At 40.9% G+C, this 24,853-nt stretch overlaps 3 protein-coding genes across 5 annotated transcripts; 2 read left to right on the top strand and 1 right to left on the bottom strand.

The window, feature by feature from the left end:
* Positions 1-345: 345 nt before the first annotated feature.
* On the top strand, positions 346-7,557 carry kbtbd3 (kelch repeat and BTB (POZ) domain containing 3). Of its 3 annotated transcripts, none has more exons than XM_069533934.1 (10): positions 346-466; positions 934-1,219; positions 1,354-1,519; positions 1,801-1,983; positions 2,722-2,898; positions 3,268-3,543; positions 4,285-4,527; positions 4,619-4,909; positions 5,014-5,163; positions 5,859-7,557. In XM_069533934.1, the coding sequence occupies exons 2-10, from the start codon at positions 945-947 to the stop codon at positions 5,979-5,981; spliced, it is 1,884 nt and encodes a 627-aa protein (XP_069390035.1). In that variant the 5' UTR covers positions 346-466; positions 934-944; the 3' UTR covers positions 5,982-7,557. The 3 variants fall into 3 exon arrangements, with proteins under 3 accessions (XP_069390035.1, XP_019943721.1, XP_069390034.1); XM_020088162.2 differs by having other exon boundaries at positions 397-538; XM_069533933.1 differs by lacking the exon at positions 346-466 and adding an exon at positions 570-631.
* Positions 7,558-7,860: 303 nt separating this feature from the next.
* Positions 7,861-8,869, bottom strand: LOC109630159 (sarcolipin). Its single transcript, XM_020088182.2, has 2 exons — positions 8,736-8,869; positions 7,861-8,261 (listed from the first exon to the last, which is right to left on the bottom strand). Exon 2 carries the CDS (start codon positions 8,164-8,166, stop codon positions 8,071-8,073), a length of 96 nt encoding a protein of 31 aa, XP_019943741.1. The 5' UTR covers positions 8,167-8,261; positions 8,736-8,869; the 3' UTR covers positions 7,861-8,070.
* Positions 8,870-14,337: 5,468 nt separating this feature from the next.
* On the top strand, positions 14,338-24,089 carry alkbh8 (alkB homolog 8, tRNA methyltransferase). The gene is made up of 12 exons (XM_020087933.2): positions 14,338-14,535; positions 15,672-15,805; positions 15,919-16,019; positions 16,204-16,335; positions 16,658-16,753; positions 17,110-17,214; positions 17,770-17,840; positions 20,005-20,111; positions 20,195-20,355; positions 20,700-20,974; positions 22,261-22,410; positions 23,175-24,089. The coding sequence occupies exons 1-12, from the start codon at positions 14,398-14,400 to the stop codon at positions 23,919-23,921; spliced, it is 2,217 nt and encodes a 738-aa protein (XP_019943492.2). The 5' UTR covers positions 14,338-14,397; the 3' UTR covers positions 23,922-24,089.
* The last annotated feature ends 764 nt before the right edge of the window (positions 24,090-24,853 follow it).

Here is a 24,853-nt window from a genome sequence, read left to right as displayed (position 1 = left end):
TTGTCATCATTGGTGCATTTAGAGCATAAATAAAAAACAACAAAACTCTCCAAATCTGCAGAGCACATGCAAACATAAAACTATTGATTTACCAGCAGTTTTTTTGCGAATAGCCTATTTAAGCATAGTCCATTAATATCTTGCAACTGAAAGCCATTTCTATGAGTTATATACACTTATATATAAATGACATAATATATAAATATTATATAAGAACTACATAATCCAAGACATGAATGGGTCACCCTCTTGCCGGGTTTTTAAACCAACCAATGAGAGAGAACTACATCTCCCAGCTGCCCTTGCGCCCAACTTGTACCGCAAACAAAGAGCTGCATACCCGCATGCGACTCTAGGAGGTTTAGAAGCGAGACAAATATCGAATCAATAGCATCGAAACAACGCCATTTTAAAAAGGATGATGTTAATGAGGAGCCTGAAAACTCAAATCTGTCCGGATCCTCGCGTGAGTTCAGACTTCCGGAAGTGTGAATGACATGAGTAAGAGAGAGAGAGAGCTGTCCGAGGTGCTGACACTGTGAGTAGAGCTCCTGCCTGAGACTTCTCATACATTTACCTGTATCTCTATATTTACAAGTGTTTGAGGTTTAACGGCAAGACGTCGTTGAAGGTTGTGTTATATCCTTTCTGTGTAATATCTGTGTGAATTTACTGAATGTGCTGCAAACTGAAATCTTATTCTTTTAGCTGTTCTTAGTGAGATGTTTGCATTAGAGTGGATTGTGTTACAGATATGCTCTAATGAAGTAGATTTCTTTATGAATTATCCTTTATTACCACCACTCACCTCTCTCTCACACACAGACACACAAATTCACATTATTCACTATAACTCAGACTCACTGCATTCTTTGAAAATATATTATAACATTTAGATTTTTTTTTTGATCTTTACTTATTTTTCATTGTCAGAATTTGTGAAGATGGATGAAAATCAAGAGTCATCCTCCTGTATCGCCAACGCCCACGTCTCCAGCAGCAGCCCGACCAACAGTGAATCTGGCACTGCTCCACAATGCAACGGGGCCCCGGAGCACCGGAGCCTGCTGCGGGCGTCTGAGTCCCACGGACTGCAGCTGCTGGGTGTGCTCAGATCTTTGAGGGAGCGAGGCCTCCTGTTAGACTTCACCATCAAGGTCCAGGATCGCAGTTTCCCCTGCCATCGTTGTGTTCTTGCAGCTTGCAGTGATTTCTTCAGGTATCTATCCATCTATCCATCTATCCATCTATCCATCTATCTATATATCCATCTATCCATCTATCTATCTATCCATCTATCCATCTATCCATCTATCTATCTGTTACTGTATTACGAAAGTGTTCTGTGTTCAGGGCTATGTTCGAGGTTGACATGCGAGAGCGTGATGATGGTTCGGTGACTCTGGGTAACCAGTGTCCAATGGCGGTGGGTTCTTTTTTGGACTTTGCGTATTCTGGAGAGGCTCTAATCACTGACAGCAACGTAGACATGCTGTTCCAGCTTGCCTCCTTTCTACAGGTAGAGATACACACATGACATCTTTAAATTCTTGCTCTTCTCAGATTAAAACTTAACCTCCTTGGTGGAGGTAAACGTATAAAATATGTAATGCATCGTCAGTGGGCCACAGACTCATCACTAATGTGTTACTTCATTCAGTGATACACAGGGACTTTATGGACATTTGTTAAAATGAATGACACTTAAAGTCACTGATATAAACTTTCTGTGGACATCAAATTTATTTCAAAATAATATATATTTTCCATGTCTACATTTCCCTGTTGTCATTCCTCAAGGTACCAGTCCTGTCTAGAGCATGCAGCGACTTCCTGATAGGAACCATGGATCTTTGTAGCTGCCTGTCCCTCTTGTCCCTTGCTGAGGCCTATGGCTCCACCACCCTCCTCAAAAGTGCCAAAGAGTTTGTGGTTCATAACTTCAACGACCTTTCAAAAACCCTGGACTTCCTGGATATGCAGGTGTTGCTAAAGACTTTACATTGATACACAAATTCATATGTTCTTTCAATTATTTTATTCCTTGGCAATATATCATGCAAACAGATGCAATCCATATGCCTGCACGACAACTTCCACCTGATTTTGCTCATTCTTGGTAGTAAACATTACAGTTATTGATCCAACTCAGTGAACTCATCTAATTTCTACACACAGGGCACAGCAACCTTCCCACGATTATGACAAAACATCTGTTACTGAAGGGTTTTGATCATTATCTTGCCCATCATAGACTGTACATACAGATGGACGACGTGTCCCCACTTCCTTCCACTATCCAGAAATGAAAGCAAAATATTCCAGATACGAAGGCTGCCATCTTGCACATTTGAAACCAGAACCTGCTGTGTAATAGTAATTAGTGGATTGTGCCGCGGTTGCAAGGTTTTAAACGATACAAATGCTCGACTAATCAGGAGTCAGTCTCAGCTGTCAATCATGATGTTCCACTTCTTTTTAGTAGTATCATTCAATTATATTTTAAAACAAAATTAATGGGAAACAATATATATCAGTGTGATAGGAACTAAAATGACCATGTTTGAGGAAATAGATGTACTTTGACAGGATTTATGATCGAGAGATTGAGACCCTAACCCTAGCTGTCACCTCGTCCATCTTCACATCCAGTCTATATTACTCACATAAAAAATGTGACTAAACTGGCTCAGCATTTACTGTTTGGATTGCTCGTTACAGGTGGATGTGTTGGAGGCATGCCTCAGGTCAGATGCTTTAAACATGCCCAGTGAGGAGGCAGTGGTGATGGCACTTCTCAGATGGGTGCAGTGCGATCTCCCAGGACGACAGAAGCTGTTATCAGAAGGATTGTTATCTCTAACCAGACTGCACCATCTACCTGCACCTGCACTTAAGGTATAAACACACTCCAAGTACTTGATTTAAGATGTAATGAAATGTTTCAGTCTTGTGTTTGCCTCATCCTTCCTCTGTTACTTACGTCTTACTAAGGACACTGGAAGCAGGGGTGCTGAGGGGGCTGCAGCATCCCCCATTGGCAAGGGTCTGTAACTGCAAGGCAAAAAGTCTACTAAAAATATCAATAAAAAATTAGATTTCACTTTCTAGGGAAAGATTTTGTGAGTACCATAGTAGTGGATGTATTATCCACCCATTATTAGTCCTGTAATATTTGATTACAATGTAGAACATTCAGTGTATTTCCTGTGTCTGATGTTCAAATGTAATACGTGACATCGACACTTCTCTTACCTTCTCTTTCAGACTCTTCGTAATTCAGACACTCTGCTCTGCGATGACGAGTCCTGTCTCGCCCTGCTGTCAGGGGCCCAGAGCAGACAGACTCAGTACGACGGCCTGCTAGCTGATGCCAGGCCGGCTACCACACAGAGCTACATCTACATCCACAAGACGGAGGAGAACGGAGAAATCCGCCACACCTTCTGCTACTGTCTGGAAACAGACCAGTGGAAAGAGCTGGAGGGGACAACCATATTCCCAGACCCACCAGGATCCTACCTGACCAGCTATGCTGAGAAGGTAAGTTTGGGGACTGAACTGCTGCTCTGTGTTTTCAGGCCTTTCAGAATAATGTAGCAACAGTATAAATGTGTGGCACAGAACAAAGACAGCTTTTCAGAAGAAGATCTTCAACCAACTGTGAAGTACAGCGGTGGAAATGTTATGGCTTGGAGTTGATTCAAAGCTTCAGGGACAGGGCAGCAGAAAGTCATTGATTCAACTATGAAGCCCCAGTATCATATCACAGCCTGCATAAAGATAATCTGTGGCCATTTGTCAGAAAGTACATGTGGATCTTTTGATGAAGAGTTATGGATCAGCATCATCAAAGCCCAGATTTGAATTCAAAAACCCTCAGACAGAATATTACTTATATAAACTTATGTCCAAAAATAATGGCATGAAGAATCCAGGTCCAGGCACTCAAAGTGGTTTGAAAATGTAAAAGGCCTTGTGTTTAATTGGCTTGAAGCTTTAAAATACACCAACACGTATCGGCTTGTGCCTTTATCAGGGTATTTAAGAATATCTATTGATATTTTGATTTTGATATTTTCTGTTGAGTAAATGATTGAAATTTGATTTCGTTTTGCTCAAGTAAACCACCTGTTTATTTCCATGGATAAACTTTTTACACAACTGTTTCTACAAATGTAACATTTGTCCAAAATCAAGAGATATACACTGTTTTAAAACTACATATGTTTTCATCATGTTTTACAGTTTTAAAAAATGTCCCTTTTCTTGTGTGGAATGGAGATGTTTGTCACAGGTGGTTGTCGTGGAAACTGTTGCCGTGCAGTCCGTCTTCACGTGGCAGAACCCTTCCACGATGCCACTGATGAGGTCTGGTGCTTCTGTCCTGTGACTCTAACGTGCACGCCTGCACCAGCCATGCTGAAGCCCCGCACCATGCACACGGCTGTGACCTGCCTGGACAGAGTGTACGTCATCGGGGGGCGGACCAAGGGATCCAGAGGAGGGACTCCCCGTTTGCTGGAGGTAACAGTGCTTCCTTTAAATTCTATCAAAGGCAACTTGTCATTTTAAAATGTGCAGGTCAAACTCTGTTCTATTCCATCCTGTGTTCCAGGTGGAATATTACGACCCTCTGTCGCAGACGTGGTGCTCGGTCAGCCCGCTGCCCACTGCCATCTTCTACCCTGAAGCCAGTGCTTGTGGCTGTGTCATCTATACTCTTGGATCAGAGGTGGAAATCACAGACTCATTTAATCCATCTCTGGACTGCTTTTTCAGCTATGATGCCCAGCAGGACCAGTGGAGCCGCCTGGTGGCAGAGTTTGGCCAGTTCTTCCATGCCACACTGGTCAAGGCAGTGTCAATTGATAGCACACTGCACCTATGTGACCTCTCCACCTATAAGGTTAGGAGCATGAATGGATGAGTAGATCAGTCATTAAATTGGAGTTTGTTTTTAGGTTTCCCAGCACAGAAACATTTAAATGTCTTTTTCTCTGTTCCATGCAGGTTTACAGTTTCTGCCCAGAGACGAATGTGTGGAAGGGTAAAGGGTCATTCGAGTGTGCTGGCTTTAATGCAGGAGCTGTGGGTACGAGGGACAGAATCTACATCCTGGGTGGAGATTACTCTCCTGACGAGATCACAGATGAAGTTCAGGTAGGAGAGAAAAACACTTAAGTCTTTATTGCTTGTAGGCATATATACAAAACAAACAGATCAAAAACACGAAAAATAAAATAAAACATCAATTATAATTTTTTTTAATCCATAACAGCTCAATGAGAATTACATTTTCTGTAAAAGTTAAATATGTGGGTCATTTCAGAAATCCACAAACTTGAGTGACTTAATTGGACACATTTTGTTTGCTTTTTTACTACACCCAATATCAAAAGCAAACAAGTTTTAATGAAGTTCAAGGATATATGGTCCCAAAGAAATGTTGTATTTCACATTAAATATAATAATCATACTAGGATAATAATGTGGTGCTGGCGAAAGATTCGGCCAAAACTCTACTCACAGCTGGAAGAAATCCTGTCACAAGAAACTCGCTTGATTCAAACACCCCGACATGAACAGTGGTTAGATATAGTACAGGAAATATATGTGATGGAAAATAGAGACATCAGCTCTACATAAAACTAATAACAAAATAAATTATAGGGAAAAAACTGTTGTTGACTTTAGAGGAGTTCTAAGCTTTTCTTTCATGACATAAATGTGGAATTCAACCGAAGCACTGATCAATTTGACAAATTACTTAAACTAGTTAACCTTATTTTTTATGTTTGTGGTGCTCACGTCAGTGTTATTTCTACAATCAGTGTGTTTTCTTGTTACATGTGCAGGTGTACTACAGTGGGAGGAGTCAATGGGAGGAAGTGGCGCCCATGCCCAGAGCGCTCACCGAGTTTCACTGCCAACTCATCAGCTTCAACAGATACAGAGACCCATGGGGTGAAACGGCATGATGCGCATCAGACACACACGCACTTGACTAGACTAAAGAATGGGACCTACATGTGTGTTACGTAAAAATCTACCCACGAATTGTCTCCCCTGCCCTCAAACCCATATGCACGATGGACATTGAACACCTTGACAGAGAATCACCATCAGCGTTGCCAGATCCACTATAATATTTATTATTTTTTATTTGAAGGATAACTTCACGCTTTGTACGAGCAATAATACCAAATACCCCATAATGTATGATCATTTCATCATTTAGTGACAGTGTTAGGACTTATAATTATCAGTATTATAAGTTACAAATCTGTGTATATGTCTGCCTGTTGTGATTATATCAATATGGACCATGTGTCTGTTTTTTTTAATTGTGTTTCTATTCACTTGAGACTTTCCAGCCAATCATAAGGATGCAAGAGATACAGGCAGCGAATCAAAGTTGGAGTTTGAACCAATTTTTTTTCTTTGATATGACTCATGTTATAATTTCCCCCAAAATATGATACTTTTCCACATTTCACATCTGGCGATGCTGATGACCATCTAGAGTTTCTCTTCGACTAACACCACAGCTCCTCTCAGAGATATAACATGTGAGCACCTGGGCCAAATTCTTTCTTTATTTATGTATTTATTTATTTATTGAAGCTTTAATCCCTGAAATTGTACATGTGAAGCACCAGCTGTCATAAGCTCTTTGACGTGCCAATCTAAATATGGTGGAACCATATTGAGCAGAGGACTATTTTAGAAATCCTATTTTAGTACCTGGATATTTTGTCTTTGTCTGATTAATATGTTTCAAATGGTGAATCTACTAAAAGAACACACACATATACACACACACACACACACACACACACACACACACACACACACACACACACAAACACTCCACAGACATTGTTTGTTTGTATGTTATCAGTAAATGTATAAGCTCTCTCACAGAAATACGTACAGTTTTATTATTTCACGCTTTTCAGGATCAATTACCAAAGATTTCTGCTTCCTTGACTTTTCTCAAATATGGTGATTCATTTTTGTTCTGGCTAATTGAAATTCCTTTCAACTAAATAAGCTTTATTTGATATTAATTTGTAATATTTTCAGAGGATGGTGCTATGTGAAGGGTTTTCCATCTTATGTTTTCATCTCTTAATTCTGGCTGACAGAGAGCTATTCATGTACAGTGACACAGCTTACAAGGCTGTGTTAATTCTCTGGGTGGATTTTCACCGAAAAGAAAAACTTGCCTTTGTTCAGTTTCAGTCTGTCATGTTTCCACGCACATGCCCTGTTTCTCCTCTCATGATAAACAGCTTATTGCAATTTTACATGACTGTAAAATGCATCACCTGATCTTCTTCTGCAAATGCCTGTTAATGCGAACGTTCAGCTTTATCTGCACTTGTAACGCTCTGTAGCTTCAAACAACACAACGTGTGTATGTTTCAGGAAATGCAAAGGAAAAATGTGGGCTTCTCAGTGGAAAACATAAAAGTTTATGTTGGGAAAAAGAAAGAAATAATCCAACAACTGAAAGACTGCTTTATGGCAAGAAATAAAACATGAACACAAGGCTGTGTTGTTTCTGTTGATGCCTGTTTTCTGCATACAGTATTTGCATTACACATATTCACCACTTTAGTAGAAACAGAACAATGGACATTAAATGTATAGATGTTCACATGAATGCCACACTGACATGGGTTACTATCCTGAGCTTCTTTGCAGTTAAAAACTGGAGACTCAAATCCAAATTCGGTTATTTTGATTCACCTTCCCATTTGTTCTATGATTTAACCTTTCTGGCTCTTGCCAGAATTTCAAGGCCACATTCAAACATGTCGGAATACGAGAACGGATCCAAGGCGACAGTCATTGGCAATCTGCCCTGGCTCTAGCATTCAGGGTTTGTTTGTTTATTTACCTCACATGAATATTACAGGCCAGTGATCGTAGTCTAAATGAATAAAAAGATGTAAACACTGCATCTGGGCAAAGTCCTACAACCATGCTGCCTTAATCCCTCCACATCTATACCTCCATCCCTGCTCCTCTCATTCATCTCCTCACTTCTATAGCTGTGTTTCAGTCCTGGTAAACTTTCACCAGCAGCCACATGAGCAGCACAGTGATTAAGACGATCATGAAGTTTAGGAACAGCTCCTGCACCGAGCGGTCCATGGTCGCGGGACAGGCAGAGTGGGCTGGAGAGAAGGACGAGGAGCAGAGGTATCTGCCTCTGAGGAGAGGACGATGAGACGATCCTGATCCACGACCTGAGAAGAGGCAGAGGTGGAGAAAAATAACACAATATTTTAGAAGAGGAGATTCTAAAGAAATACAGGAATGGGCATACAAGTTTACAATGAGGCAATAAAATGTTTGAATATGTGTTTAAGTTTGTGTGTTTGTGTGTGTGTATGTGTGTGTGTGTGTGTGTGTGTGTGTTGGTGGCACATGTCCTGTTTGTTTGTGCATGTATGTCGCCTCTTATCATAGATTAGAGGGATCAGTCTCTGCTCAGTTTGGTTAGTACATCTGTTCACAGTTACCATCACTCAACAGGGAGCATGGCCAATATTTTGTATCTCCTTGCATACAAACATAATGCACATTACATGATGCACACACACACACACACACATTGGTTTGTTTTCCATGCCTTAGTTGTCAGTTGCAGATGTTTGCATTGATCTTACATCATTCCACAAAGTGAAAACACACAGTGGATCTGCTCAGTGAGCTGTTACCTTTCCTCTGTTGTCTCTCACTATGAACGGGAACAGGAGAAAGCAGATGTTTCTGGCTGATCCTTTCTTGGTCTTGATCTGTGACACAGCAGCTCGTCTTCTCTCTGGAAACCTCTCTGTTGTGCAGCTTCTTCTCTGAACATCTACTGGCAGCTGATCCTGCTCTTGTCCAGTGCTCTACAGTTGCCAGGGGCAGGGCCCGCTCCTAAAGTAGCCATCCTCAGGGGACCGCCCATGGTTCACATGCACACAGACTGATGTCACACACCAACTAAATGACCAATAGAGTGTGTTATTTTCCACAATGCCGTCCACTGGAGTGTTTCCCAACTAAAACCATACAGAGTCGTGCACACACACACACACACACACACACACACACACACACACACACACACACACACACACACACACTGTGTCTCCATGATTTCTGAGGACATTACATTAACTTACACTGATATCCTGGAGAGATACTCAAACCTGAACCATTGTTACTATTTTCCTAACCGTTACTGTTATGCTAACTTTAACCAAAACCAAAACCAAAACCAAAACCTTAACTTAACCTTAAAACATGTCTGCACCTTAAAATGTAATGATTTACATCATGGAGATTTGCTTTTTGACCCCACAAGGACGACAGCTCCTCATAATGTGACTGCAACAGGTCCCCCACAACATGACACATGAGTAATACCTGGCACACACACACACACACACACACACACACACACACACACACACACACACACACACACACACACACACACCAGGTTATTTATAAAACACCATGGCAAATAGCAGGTGAATCAAATTAGTTCCAAACACAATATTGACTGATGGATAATGGAAACTGTGACAGTATCACTCAGTATCTGTGGAGCAAATACGCACGGGTCAAAAAGTAGAGAGCAACCACTCCAAACTGTAAAACATGAGGACCCCAGGTTTTAACCCAGCTGATGCCATGATTCATCTCGTCGTCTGCCCTGTCACTTCTGGCCTCATACATAAACAGAGGAACTTATAGGATACTAAGAAAATAATACTTTCTCCTGGTAATTGGATGTTTTTAAGTACAATAAAATAATACATAGGTTACAGAGGAGTGACACACACAATGATTGGCACACTTCCTGAAACAGAATGACTTGACTGATGGGAGAACAAACACTAGCAGCCGGGCTGAATTAAATTCTGCTCCTGTCAGTGGAGTGCAGACAGACTGACAGGGACCAGTTCTGCAGAGCCGGGGATTTGAGATTGTAGGCCTCCCCTCAGATCATGCTTGCTGTATTCAACATACATACAGTAAACAAGCAAAACATGTTTACTGGCTTGTTTCCTGTCTTCTTGGGTTAGATGATAAACCCAAAGTGAGTAACGTTTAGCTTAGCTTAGCACAAAGACAGGAAAGAGCTAGTTTGGCCCTGGGTTGAGATAATAAAAATCCATCCACTTGTTGATGTTTCATTGCTTTTTCGGGTTGTCCGTCTGTCAGTACATCAGTCCCATTCTTGTGAACACAGTATCTCAAGAACGCCTTGAAGGAATCTCTTCAAATTTCATACAAACACACTTGGACTCACAAATGAGATGATTTGATTCGGTGGTCAAAGCTTATAAAATTATGTTTTTGGCCTATTGAACCTGATATCTCAAGTCTACCTTTGGGGAAATTCTTTAACATTTGACCAGTTGTCACTTGGACTCATTGTATTAGACTTCAGTGGTCAAGGTTTAAAGCTAACCTTATCTGTCTGGAAATAAAAATGTTGTAATCTGAAATTGCACTGGTTGGTGCAGGCATACAAACCCAGGACTGTTTTATAAGGTTGAATGCCAGACAACATGCTAGTTAACTGGCTTTAGAGGAGCTAACCTGTTAACCTGACTAGCTCTTTCCCCTGTAGTCTTTATGCTAGCTGCTAGATATAGCTTCATATTTAACTCTAATTTAACTCTCAGCAAGAAATGAAACAAGCATTTATAAAAGAATGACTAATTGGGTATTTATCTTTCCAGTCACCTTCCTCTGTGTTATGCTGGTGCTAAGAAAAGGGTTTGACAGTGACCCTCTCAACTCATCTCTCACTTGACAGCTGCTTGAACAGTGTTATCTCTAAACTAGTGTTAAACCCCGTTGACACACACCTTCTCCTGTACATACAGAAGGGTCACGGTGGGACAAAGTGAGTACAAACACAGCTCCCTTGAACCTTTCCATCAGTGGATTCCAAGGTCATTCCCAGAGGATTTATCGGATCAAAACGGCTGCCATTTTATCACCCTGTTGCTCTGCCAGCGTCACACCAAAAGCCTTTTCACACTGGATTCCCATTGTCACACGGATCCAGCGCTTGGGTTTGACTAAAGCAGGGCGAGGTGGACCATGACCCACTCTGGCATCTCTGTGTATGTGTGTGTGTGTGTGTGTTTAGGATAGATAGAAAAGTGCTGGTAAGGTTACCCTCTAAATCGGTGGAGAGACAGGAGGGTGTCAACAAGGCCTCAGAGACACCATTCCTCAAATTCCCTCCCTCTCTTTGTGTGTGTGTACGTGCACAAGTGCATGCAGTATAAATACTGTTTATTGTCAAGAGAGAGTGATAGTTTCATATTGCAATAAAGTTACATAGCAAGGAGAAGATTATTAGCTAATGTTTACCAGCACCTACAAAGTTCACTGGATTTCTGTGGTTAGATTTAGTTTATTTAACTGAAATGTAAACTTGAACAAGTTGTGTTTTCTTTCTCTGCTACTAAGCTACTGACTGTAGACGCAAATTGAGTGTACAAACAAGAGATATCTAAAGTTCTTCATTAAAGGGTCAATCAAACATGATCTTAAAAGGCAGTGGCTCTAAGAACACAAAGTAACACTGAGCACAAAGACTGGAAACAGGTGAGAGAACTACATCTGACATTTCCTCTTATTCAATAAACACCAATTGCCCTGTGGTTTAGCCTGAACTTTAGTCTACAAATAACTGGCAGTGAAAAATGATTTAGCCTGCAGCTTTGTTCATTTAAAGTGATTCAATCTTTTCCACTGTGGCACCAGAGGTTGAAGAGGAATTAATTTCAATTGACTGAGAGATGATACATGCATCAATCAAATGATCAAACAAACACTTTCCCCGTTCATATTTTCAGTTTGTTTAAATATTATGTTTGAGGCTCAAATGTGAGGTGAAAGACTTTTATCTTTGTCTTATGTCCATTAATAGTTGCCTTTACGTCACAAATTGATCTTTCATTTTTAGTCTTCTCTTGCTGAAAACTTTTCAGGTTAGTTATACGTCTTTATATAATATTCTATTATATTGTATTTCAGATGTTTCCATCCCTAGAAAGAAGCCATGAAAAACAATAAACCGACAGTTGGTGCAGCCTAACAGAATCAGATTTAGAATGCAGATGTGTGTCTTTGTTATCTTCTGTTCCATCGGTGTCTTGCCATTTACCTGCTCGTTTCATCATTTCTGTAATTTTTCTGCAAGAGCACAGTCTCTAGAGGGCGGCAGAGATCAGGACCACTATTTTAAAAAGCAGGATCTGGTTTCTTTATGTGTTCATCTCTGTCCTACAGTCTCCAGCCAATTAGAATACAAAGATGCCAGCAACAGAAGTTTGGCCTCTGGCTGTCGGCCCTGCATTTCAAAGGTTGATGGCATGCCTCAGGGTACACAAATGGTTCCACTCTACTTCTCACCATAACGGTACTTTTTCAGAGCTTGGCTGATGTGTGAGGTGAAGCTGCCCTTGTGCACTGGAAAGGGAAATTCCTTGCCTCCTTTTAATAAATTACATTTCCACTTTGTACCTCTATAATTTATTGATTCACATTAATCTTACTCTACAGTCAAGCGTTTCATCATGTCACGTGATCTCCATGAGATCCATTAGATCATCATCATCTACTAAACTACTTTTAGTAACAGTTTTTTTTATAATTTGCTGTTTCTAAAGTCATTAAATTGCTCTGAACATTTTGTACCTGAAACTGCTGTTCTGAGGAAGGCTGACATCAGGGTAATAAACTGGCTATAAATCATTGGTTTACAATGACAGAAATACATGAAATATTAATAAATCTTCCTTGAAACATCTAATTCTACCTTCGGGTTTTCACAAAGTAGGGCTACACTGGATTAAATATGTATTCAATTTCGTGAAAACAAAAAAACCTCGGGGCTTCTCTGCCAAATGAGCCTGATTCACATTTTGGTTGTGTTGTCCAAAGCTCAGTGAATAGTGAGTGAATATCCAAGTCGTCTGTTTTTGAAAACAAGATTGGAGGAGACTGTTGTTGTCATGGCGGAGAGGGCAGCCGTGTGTTCTCCTGTCTGACCAGCTGTTGTTTTGCAGGCTAAACTGAGCTGTGCTGTAAAGACGACAAAGGGTTCCCACTGGCCAGAGGCTCAGCCTGGCACTGTAATCACTCAGATGGCTGAGAACAGGTGAGGGACTCATTACACAACACGCCCATGTATAAATGCCCGCACATGCACTGATCCACGTGCACAAACACACACAGACACACACAAAGATGTGCACGTGCATGCTGGAACACGCACTTGCACCCAGAGGGGCTGTAGAGTCATTAATCTGGCAGTGGAGGAATTCATACATAGGATCTGAGATAATTGGCTCTTTTGAACGAGGATGCAGTCAGAGAGCAGTGAGGCACTCTGCCAAAGACTAAAACAATACATTATTCCATTATAATTCTGCTCTCATGCCATGAATGTGACTGTGTACACCATCTGTATCTGTCCAAGTATGTGGGGTAGTTTGTATAAAAAGCAAGCCAACTAGCCCCTTGTGACGATTCCTTTTCAAAACTGAGTAATGCCAGATCATCTGAATTTGCCAAATTTTGAGTCTGACCATCGCAATGCATATCCTATAGCTACCCTCTGCATTTACATCTCCTGACGTCAAGTTAAAGGGGCTTATAGAGTGATCCATGGAGAATTTTACTCTGGCTCTTGTGAGGAGATTACAGAGGCATGCAGCATGGATTTACCATCAGGGTTTAGGTGCTTTACAATGGAGTCCCAGGGAAAAACACTGGTTGTCATTCAGACTGGGATGTTAGAAGAGAAGAAAGAGGAACCACTTGGACAAAAAGAGCAAAAGTCACCCCATGAAAAGCACAATATTTTAGATAGATACCACATAAGAACAGCTGGAATGTTAGAAAATATAATAAAGCTGGATTACCCATGTCACACTCATGAGTGACCAAGATGTTTTTTCCCCCTGTATTGGTTGTGTTTAAATTCTGGTGTTTGGGTTTTACATTGTTGGCTAAACAAAACTAAAATATTATCATTTCACTTTCATTTGTCATATCGGTTTCATTTCCCATACAAACACATATGTTACACACATACAAGTATATGCGCAAAACATAAAGACAGTGAATAAAGAAAGAAAAATAAGAGAGAAGAAAAGGTCACAATTTTTAAAGTTATGAATCATGAATTGATAAAAACGTTTAGAGTAATTGTAACCACTCCTAAAATAAATACAACTTAAACATAGAGACTTTAAAATGAGACAGGCTGTTGATGCTGGCCTCCTGTGAGGAGACTCTTCCGGAACCACCAGTCTGCAATCCTTGTTGCACCCGGACACTTTAAAGTGACGGACCATGGACGCAGGTGTAGAAAACAACGTGAAGGCCGCGAGAAGAAGCAAAGAGGAGAAGAAAGTTCTCCGAAAACAAATCAAAGCGAGTCACACTTTGCTGAAACATGAAGGCATCAGCACGACGCCACAGCCCAACAAGGTAAACACGGGTGGCAGTGATGTTTACAGGTTGAAAACAGGAAGTGTGACAGACATGTGGCAGATTCTACTTGTTTACACAGAAACCCAGACAACTTTCAGAGGCTGCACAACCCATTTAAAGATGGGTTGAGCTTCAGTGCACCGATGTAAACTCCGGACACTGTTTGAAGTAGTAGCTTATATCTTCGGTTAAAGAAAAGAAGGATAATATCCGCCCAGCAGTCTTGCCTCCAACCCTCACTGTGATCGTGTCTCCTAACATGAATCAGGTTGAAACACTGAAGGGATGTATTTAGGTTGGTTGCATTCAAATGACACATGACGTATATCCCACCTGAACTCCTTTCCAATGCAAACATGCACCAGTCACTTTGTGTAGTCATGTCATCTGCTGTCATGTTACTGTCATGCTGCTGCTTTACTACTTCTGCAGTTGTTTTAATACTTTTTTTAAGTGTTTTGCTCAGGTTGAACATTACTTTCCATTTAGTCTTTGCACTGCTCAATACATTTGTCTATGTTGTGTACTTATATGTCACTTGAGTACTAATATGTTGTGCTACTAATATGTTACAAATATTTTTACCTTACTTATGTGAAGTACTTATTTGTTCAGTTTACGCTGAGGATGAGCGAGAAACAGCATTTTAATCATGCCCACATCCTGTACATATGGCAGACTACTTTCCCCATCCATGATTAATCAACAGAGTGTTTCTGTGATTAATCTATTAAGTGTTCTGTCAATGAAATGACATAAAATACTCAATGATGTCTGTAAACGTTCCAAATCCACAAAATACTCATTTTATTCTCATGTATGATAAAGAAAAGCATAAAATCCTCACATTTGCAACAGAAGACACAACACTTGTTTGATTATTCTACCTTTTCTATTATCGACCAACTCAGCGAGCAGTTGACAAATACTTGCGGCTCTAAAATAGTGTATTTGTTGACCAAGGTCTGCACTGAGCTTTTAGTGGCTGCTGCGTTCTGGTGTTGTACGATTTAAATCTATGTCACAAGCTGTAATGTTTTCACAGATTCCGGCTTTATTAGCTGTTGTCTTTTCACTTGCTTTTAATGTTAAACATATTCTGCAAAATCAGTCTATGTCTGTCTCCTCTGCAGAGTTTGGTGGTGGCTAACGGCGGCCTGGGGAACGGCGTCAGTCGAGAGGAGCTTTCTGCGGCTCTGAAGGAGATGGGGGAGGTGGAGACCCTGATGATGCCTCCGCACAAGCCGTATGCTTTTGTCACGTTCAGGTGCAGTTGCTGCATGGACAGAACTTAGTCACAACAAGAACTTTTTTAATACTTTTAAACCCTTTATGTCGATCGCTCCTGAAAAATGACTGTTAGAAACTCACTGTTTCCAGATGTGAAGAGAGTGCTCGCAAAGCCCTCGTCCACCTCAACGGACACAAGCTGCAGTGTGGCGAGAACAGTGTCATACTCTACGTCGGTTATGTCAACTCAGGTACTTCAACACTGACGTACACACATGACTGATACTTTTGAAACATGCATTCAGTTTACTTCCCATTTTGTTAGAAGATGATGAACTACAGCCATTTCATTTGTTCATGTGCTTGTGTGTCGTTTAAGAAACATATTTTTGTAGCAGTAGTGTGATCCTTTATCGTGTGTGTAATTGTGCACAGTGACCTGTGAGGAGGAGAAGTCTGCTTCTTTGCCGGAGGGATTAGTCTTAGTGGAAGATTTTGTGTCTCCAGAGGAAGAGGCCCTGTTGCTCGCTGCTATAGACTGGTCATCCACAAATGATGATGTCACTGGTGAGGACCTACATAGTGTGGTTTATTTGATTTGTGCTTAACTGCTTTGGAAGTTCTCTTCATCTTCTCATCATCTTTAAAATTTGACCTTAAATCTGTATAAATATCATGTGAGTAGAGAATAAAAATGAAAACCTGATTTTGAAAATTAGTTCTCGAGATAGCGACGCATCTTTCCAATCAGTCACAGTTATGTTGAAAATTCATATTAATTGTAATCATTTTTCAGCATCACTCTGAATGAATCAGAATCACATTATCATTTTACTCATTAACTGCAATGATGACATTTAACCCTTTTTTCCATTGTCATTACTTTTAGCTCAAAAAGCTCTGAAGCACAGAAGAGTCAAACATTATGGTTTTGAATTTCGTTACGACAACAACAACGTGGATAAGGACAAACCATTACCTGCAGGTAATCTATCTTTTTTCATTGGTCACATTTTCATATCACTTACAATATCATTTTACTCAATAATTGCAATGCTGAGGTTGTGGGACATTCTGTGCTTTGCTCTTTAGGTGCTACCAGTAGCAGCTGTTAAAAGAAAATCTTTAAATCCTACAAATATTTTTTAGTCATCTTGTGGGACATATGCTTATGTTTGGCCCCCATCCCTGCACCAAGTGTTGTGGAAATTGGTTTAGTAGTTATTGTGTAACTTTTCTAAAAAATAAACCGACGAACCAACATGGGTGAAAACCTAACATCTTTGAAAGAGGTAAAAAAAACCTCAGGAAGGAGTAACTGATGAGGTGATGTGTAACCAGGTCTTCCTGAGGAGTGTCTGCCTGTTCTGGAGCGCTGTGTGAGGAACGGACACATCACTGTCATGCCGGACCAACTGACCATCAACCAGTATGAGACTGGACAAGGTGAGTTATTCCAGTGCAATGTTGTATTGATCAGAGGCTTGTAAAATAAACATAGAGACACAGCTGCTTATTAAAACCATTCTCTTGATTTTTCTGACATTTAAAGGAAACAACAGTAGAGTTTAATGATCATCACCACAAGGTGGCAGCAAAAACCTTTGCAGAATGTCTCCATGAGGAATTTTAAAGTTGTCGATTCCTGTTGGTTGTGTGAGATACAGCAGTGGCCTTCAATGACTGAAGTTTTTAAGGAAGGAATTTTTATTAATCATGCTTGGTTTTAAGCTCTAAGACATGAACTTATCAATTGTGATTTAAGGTGGGAATGAGTTGAGGTTCAGTGATGCCCAGCAGAATCACTGAACCCTGAACATTCTTATTTCACAGAGAAACCTGATGAGCATTCGTCTCATGATTTTCATTCTACATGTGTGTTAATAATAATAACAATAATAAATCTGTTAATATTGTTAGAACCTGGGTATCTTGCATTTTGTAGCTTAGGCTTTAAAAGCTGCTATATAAATTACTTACATAATTATTATTTTTTTACAGGCATCCCTCCTCATGTGGACACTCACTCTGCCTTTGAGGACACCATCTTGTCTCTGAGCCTCGGGGCAAAGGTAGGAAGTCTGTCCGTCAAGCAGCACGAGCCAGTCCGGTGTAATTCTCGCCACGGACCTGTGGCTAGTTAATTAAACCCAAATGTACAAAGTCATCGATCAGCTTGTGCGGTGAATAGCGATCAGTGGTACTGAAGGTGCATTCATCAATAATTCAAAGAAAAGTTATAAAATGTTGCGTCCAAAGAATCAGTTTTCACAGTTTAGCATAAAACAGCAATGTGATAGTTGGAGGTCAGATGTACAGTAAATGTGAAGATGTTTGTTTTCAGACACTCTTCTCTCTGATGATTCATCTTTCTGTGTTAATCAATCAAATTAACCGACACTTCACTAACCAGGGTGATTCATCTGTCCCCAGGGCTCAGCTGTCATCAGTGTGTGTGTCTGTGTGTGTGTCTGTCTTTGTGATTTACTGAGGGCATCTTGTCACCTTGCTTGCTGCGCTCCTTCTCTCTTACACACTTGCATACTGTCACACTCTCCTGCTCACTGTGTTCTTCTATTAAAACACTTTCTTTAGAGTCGTCACAGTCACCTTGCTCATAACACACCTTGTAAACAATGAATGAACAAAAGGGGAAAAAAAAGATTTTCCTTTAAACAGTGTGTGTTTTGCTCCTCGAACGTCCTTCACTGTGCCACTTGTGATCTTTTCAAAGTCCTGATAATGTGTTGCTGATGAGCCAAAACATCATGTGTTTTGCTATTTGTGAAAACGGCATTAAAGTATAATTTAACAAGATGCTCTACATTCCTTATTTTAAGGAAAGAAGACAAAAAAAACCCCCAGAAGTATTGCTGCACATAAATAACACAATGTAGCAGATGGAGATTTTGACTCTGGTCTTATTCAATGTTATTTATCTGTTTGCTCTTAGAGACCCTCCCTGCTCAAATAAAGGTCTTAATAAGAAAATCTCACTTGTAGTCGAGCACCTAAATAGATTTATCATGATTTGATGTCAGTGCTTCCAAATAGTAAAACGTTTGTAGACGAGTCATCATCGTTCAGTAATTAAAAGACATCACGTTAACCTGTTTCCTTGTTATGTGAAATATATCTGCACTTTCCATCGGTTTATTGAGCCTGTTTGCATTTCAGGAAGTACTTGACAGAGAGAGAGAATGAATGATGAATAGTCTGCAGTAAAGCATGGCTGCCAGCATGACCATGGATTTAGTCACATTCCACCAGTTTTATTGAGTAGCTAATACTCCGAGACCAGAACAGCACAGTCATGTGTGTGTGCGTCTATATGTGAGAGAGAGACACTCTCAGTTGTGGTTTGAGGGAAAGATCGGATCATTTGCAGGTGTTGTCTGTATATTGCTTCCCCACAATCATACACAAAGACACAAATCTCTCTCACTCTCTGTACCACACAAACACACACATATCCCTTCACAGACACACACACATGCACGAACCTACTTCACAAAATCCAATTTTCTTGCTGTCAGAAGTTGGAGGGAAGCAGTTTGAAATAATGTGGATGTAATTTCCCTGCAGAGCTCATGCTGTTACGTGTTGTACGGAAATATTAGGATCAAACACTGAGACGCCTCTGCTGGCCGTTAGTGAGAGAGCGTTTTCTCCGGGTGACATCACTCTGAACGGTTGTGTCCGAGGAAAGGTGGTTTTATTTTTGGAAATGTTTTATTTTACATTCTATTTGTATGTGAGGTTAAAGGTCTGCAGTAGTTTCATACAAACAATATTGCTGCTGTTAAACCAGCTTTTGTTGGACGACGAATTCAGCCCAGTTACACTTTAATTCTGCCTGAGTAATATCCATGGAAACTCAATGTGACATGTAACCACAGCATTATTGAAAGTCACAGTGAGTACAGTGGAGGCCTCAGTTTAACTTTCATTCTTAAAAGCTCTGAAAGATTATTTTTCACTGTCATACATTGCAAAATTAAAATGTTGTTTAATGTTGTCACATCTCAAACAGCTGAATAACAACATGCTCATATGAAATAGAAAAATGAACAAAATTAAATCAGGCATTTTCTTCTTAACAAGATGTGAAGATATGAACCCAACTCGTTGAATCTGTTTTTTAAAATGTGGCTGTGTGTGTGATGGACCTCCTCCCTCTGTTTTTTTTAATAACAAAGTTAATGCTTGTTTATGTTTTTTCATGTGTCTCTCCAGACGGTGATGGAGTTCCGTCATCCTGATGGTCGTCTTGTTCCTGTGGTGTTGCCCAGACAGAGCCTCCTGGTGATGAAGGGCGAGAGCAGATACCTCTGGACCCACGGGTGAGTTGGACTCTTAAATCTGGACTTTTCTTTTTGTGTGTTATTGTCAATAACTACAACAACAGTCTCTTATCTTGGCTCAGGATCACTCCCCGGAAGTTTGACATGGTGCCAGTATGCGACCCACAATCCCCTGCTCATTCAGCGTCCGACATCGGCAGCAACAGTAACCTTACACTGAGCAAAAGGGGAACCCGCACTTCCTTCACTTTCCGCAAGATCAGACATGAACCGTGCCGCTGTGGTGAGAATCCCACAAAAATAAAACACAATGAAAACTAGTATTTGTTGAACAGCAGCACTTTGGCAACTGTGGAAAGAGAAACTCCCTCATTAAGTAGAAGGAACCTCTCACAGAAGCAGACTCAGTGTGGGCGGCCATCTGCCTCGACCGGTGGGCTGAGCAGAGAAAATGGGGAAGAGAAGGGTGTGTGTGTGTGTGTGTGTGTGTGTGTGTGTGTGTGTGTGTGTGTGTGTGTGTGTGTGTGTGTGTGTGTGTGTGTGTGTGTGTGTGTGTGTGTGTGTGTGTGTGTGTGTGTGTGTGTGTGTGTGTGTGGCCCTCTGTCACACTTTTCTTCCTCTCTCCAGCCTTTCCCTCGACCTGTGACAGTCAGGGAGCTCTCTCGACGCCTTCTCCGCCGTCTGCCCCTTCCCTTCCCTGTTGCCATGCCGACGCAACCCGTCTGGAGGAGGTGTACGTGCACCGGGTGTACGACGCCATCGCCTCCCACTTCAGCAGCACTCGCTACTCCCCCTGGCCTCGTGTTTGCCACTTCCTGTCCTCGCTCCCGCCCGGCAGCGTGCTGGCTGATGTGGGCTGTGGAAATGGAAAATACCTGGGTGTTAACCCGGAGGTGATAGCAGTGAGTGTCATCATATGTTAGAATCATTTCTGTAATTCTCAGGTTCTCTACTCATCCCTGCTGGGAAAATTACCTTCTTCTTTTGTTTTTATTGCAACTGTGTCTCGTATTATCGTCAGTGAAATACCAAACATTTAGCTCCATTCCCCGATCCAAATAGCGAGGCAATGGCGGCACCTGTATCTGGGCTATTTTACCTTCATTTTCTGGTACAAAGGGAGGAAGAGGAGACACATGGTGCGTTTTTACCATAATACAACTGCCATGTGTATTGGTAAAGGCTCAAGGAAGTGCACTGTCAAACTTAGTGTGATTTGGACAAGTGAGACGTTCAGTAATAATGAACTTTGTGCAGCGGCAGCTTCATGGTTCTGTGGCCTGAGTCCTGCTGCGGCTCCATTACTGCAGATCACTTTTACAATTTTGAGAAACAAAGCTGCAACCAGCATCACAAGCAAACAGCCCATTCAACACAGGCAGCTTTAGAACAGCCACCGCTTTAGTTTTTGTAATTGGTCGGTAGCTAGTTTGCTTTACGTTGTCATTACATTTAAAAGAGAGAAATATATACTACACCTCAGAATCATGATCCTTGTTGCTGCTCCCCTCATTTCTGCTTGTTGTCATTGTTTGCATTAGCTCTGTTTCCATGGTAATACCCTAAACCCTGTTTACGCATGCACACTGGGATACGAATGTTTGGGATTTGGAGGTGCATGTAAGCAGCTTATCCTGACTCAGACTGTAACCGTGATAAATCACCCCAGAGAACACTGTGATCAGGTCACACGTTCACTTTCTGAGCTGAGTCTTCTGGGTTTTCTCTCCCCAATCACATTTTTTTTCTTTTCACTTTGTTCTTTATTCCACCTCTCTGTCTTCTCCTCTCATTCTGTCTCTCGTTGCAGTTTAACACTGTTAACCTTCCCAGTGTTAATTGAAATGAAAATGATTTCAACCTTTTTTTAATGTGTTTGCACGTCAACAGCATGTGTGCAGTGTTTCTCACTGTTTATTATCACCTCTGTCTCTTTTGGGAAGAGATCACATGACTAATGAAGCCTCATTAAATTGCTCCTTTAGACAAATTGTGCAGAAAATTATTCAAACAACAACCAATCCCCTCAGTCCTTTTTATTTCCTCTTCCTTTTACAGTTTTTTTTCCTGCTTTGCTTCTACATTTGCTACATTTCTGTTTTTCTTCCAGTCCATCCAACACTGTTCTTCACGTGTGTTCCTCATATTTGAGTCCCTCTGTATTATTATATGTTTTGTGTCTGTTCAGGTTGGCTCTGACCGCAGCAGTGCCCTGGTCCAGATCTGTGCAGAGAGAGGTTTCCAGGCGTTTGTATCTGACGCTCTCAGTGTCCCTCTGCGAACGGCCTCCTGTGATGCCTGCATCTCCATCGCCGTCATCCACCATTTTTCCACACAGGTACATACAGCACATGCACACACAAATAACATCTTTATAGAAAGCAGTGTGTTACTTTGTCAGTGAGAAACACGCAATATTAAACTGTAAAACATCTCATGGTTGATTTTAGAAACAGCTCTTTCCTCAATGATCTACTTTCCAACTAGAAGGGAACTCGGAGAGCGCGTACCACAATCCAAAATCTTTGTTGATTTCTGTGAGAATAATTCATTGGTCTTTATGAAAAAAATCATATGTTTAGGCGACTGATATTTGTGAGTGTGTGGAGTTTGGAGCAGATTCAAATAAAAATCTAGATCTGGTAAATGTGGTTTTATAAACTGTTGGGCCTTGGCGGATGTACGTACTCAACTAAGTGCCATTTTAGTTATTATTGGTATTAATCATTGACAAAGATGTTTAATATTAAAGTTGGCATATGACCAATTTAGGAAAACTTAAAAATAAAAACTCTTTTGTACTGTTCCAACACTATAGTCACAGAACAGTTTGTTGTCTCATCGTTTGGGGGAAAAAAATGTCTCAAATTAAACCAAGATGTCACTTTTAATCCTTCATTATTCAGTACCGCCATACAAGCCAGTAGTAACTGAAGTTATGTCCCCTACATCTGCCTTCCAACCTACAAGGGATATTAACCATCAAAATTCAGAAGTCAGATTTACCTTGACATTTAAAATGCAGTGGAAATGCAAACACACATTTGAGTCTCTGGAGTTTTTAGGTTCCCGGCTGATTGAAAAGGTTTGTCTGTGTTGTAGGAGCGTCGGCTGGCAGCAGTGAGGGAGCTGGTGAGACTTCTGAAGCCTGCAGGTCGAGCGCTCATCTACGTTTGGGCTTTCGAACAGGAGCACAACAAGCAGAGGTCAAAGTACCTCAAAGATCAGAACAAAGGGCAACCAGGGAACCTCAGCCCAGTCAACAACACATCAGAAGACAGACAGGAGCCTCATGTAGAAGACAGCGACAGACCTGTTGACAGCATGCAAGATGTTGGCAAAGTGACTGATGGCAAACTAAGTGTTCACACCAACCGCACAGCCTTCAACACCCAAGATCTTTTGGTTCCCTGGCATCTGAAAGAGGGGAAGAGACAAGGGGAAGAAGAATCTAGAAAGGATGGGAAGCAAAACAAAAGGAAAGAAATGTCCAGAAAGACTCCAGGTGACTTTTCACCCTCAAGTTTAAGTTCCAAACCCAAATCAGACTCTAACAGTGCACCGAGCCCAGGTTCTGACCCCAACGTGCTCTCTGGATTCAGTCCAGACACCAGCAATGCCAGTCACGGCCCTGACTCTGAACCCAGTCTGAGTGGTGACACCACACAGACGTCCAGTTCACCCCTGAAGCCCGAGTCGGAAAGTGGCCCCGCACCTGTCTTCCACCGCTATTACCACGTCTTCCAACAGGGGGAGCTTGAGCAGCTGTGTGCTCAGGTGGCTGGAGTCAAAGTGCAGAGAAGCTACCACGATCAGGGAAACTGGTGCGTTATATTAGAGAAAGACTGAAGATGAAGTGACTGACACATGCATCATTTAAAGATACATGTTGGGAGACTTAATCAATTCTACAGCGAAACACATAAATAAATATATCGTAAAAACTCATTTATTTAAATTGTTGTGAGAAGAATTAACAGGAAAGTGCTGCAAAATAAATGCAATGGTTTTATAAAATGTTATCCTTGTTTTCTTCCAACATCATGTTTTGACAATGGATCAAGTTTGACCTTTATAAGGTTACTAAGAAATATGAGACCATTGGATCATTATCTCGGCCAAGGATGTTATGTTCATGCCCCAGTCTTTGACTGTTCTATTGTCTGCAGGATCATGCCAAAAGAGATTTCCACGAAACTTAGTTGGAAGTTTTAAACATGGCCATGAAAGAACCCATTATTAATTCCCAGGGTGAATCCAGGGATTTTTTTTTCCTTTCTTCAAAATGTCATTATTTAGAATTTTTTGAGGGATAAATGTTTGACATATTGAAGGGACTCATTTCTATAGATGACTGCAATTTGGTGCAAATCCTGTAATTTATTTTCTTAATTTTTACAAATTTTTTTAGCAGTGGCGGATTAAGAATTTTCTATATCAGGGGCTATAAAGGGGCCACAATATACACAGAGTGGCCAATTACATGTCCAATATCCATGCACAATTCCTGATTCAGTGAGGTGCACATTTAAATCATTCCTTGTTAACTGTTAGCTCGATAGCTTTGAGCAAAGTTGCACATCATTGAATGTATTTTAAAAATAGATCCTTGTTCAAGAACATTATATACTTAAAAAAGCTTTGGAAATAATTCTTAAATTGACATTTATTGTTAGTAAGTAAAAAAAAAAAAGACTGATGAGAGGACAGGGGTACCTTTTTTATCAAGCTCTGTGATCTTGAACTATGCAGTTGCTGATCCAATTACAGTTTCATAACAA

Source organism: Paralichthys olivaceus, chromosome 11 (genome assembly GCF_024713975.1).
Source record: "Paralichthys olivaceus isolate ysfri-2021 chromosome 11, ASM2471397v2, whole genome shotgun sequence".
Lineage (NCBI taxonomy): Eukaryota > Metazoa > Chordata > Actinopteri > Pleuronectiformes > Paralichthyidae > Paralichthys > Paralichthys olivaceus.
The sequence above is the reverse complement of the archived record's forward strand: the minus strand, read 5'-3'. Positions and strand labels throughout refer to the sequence as shown.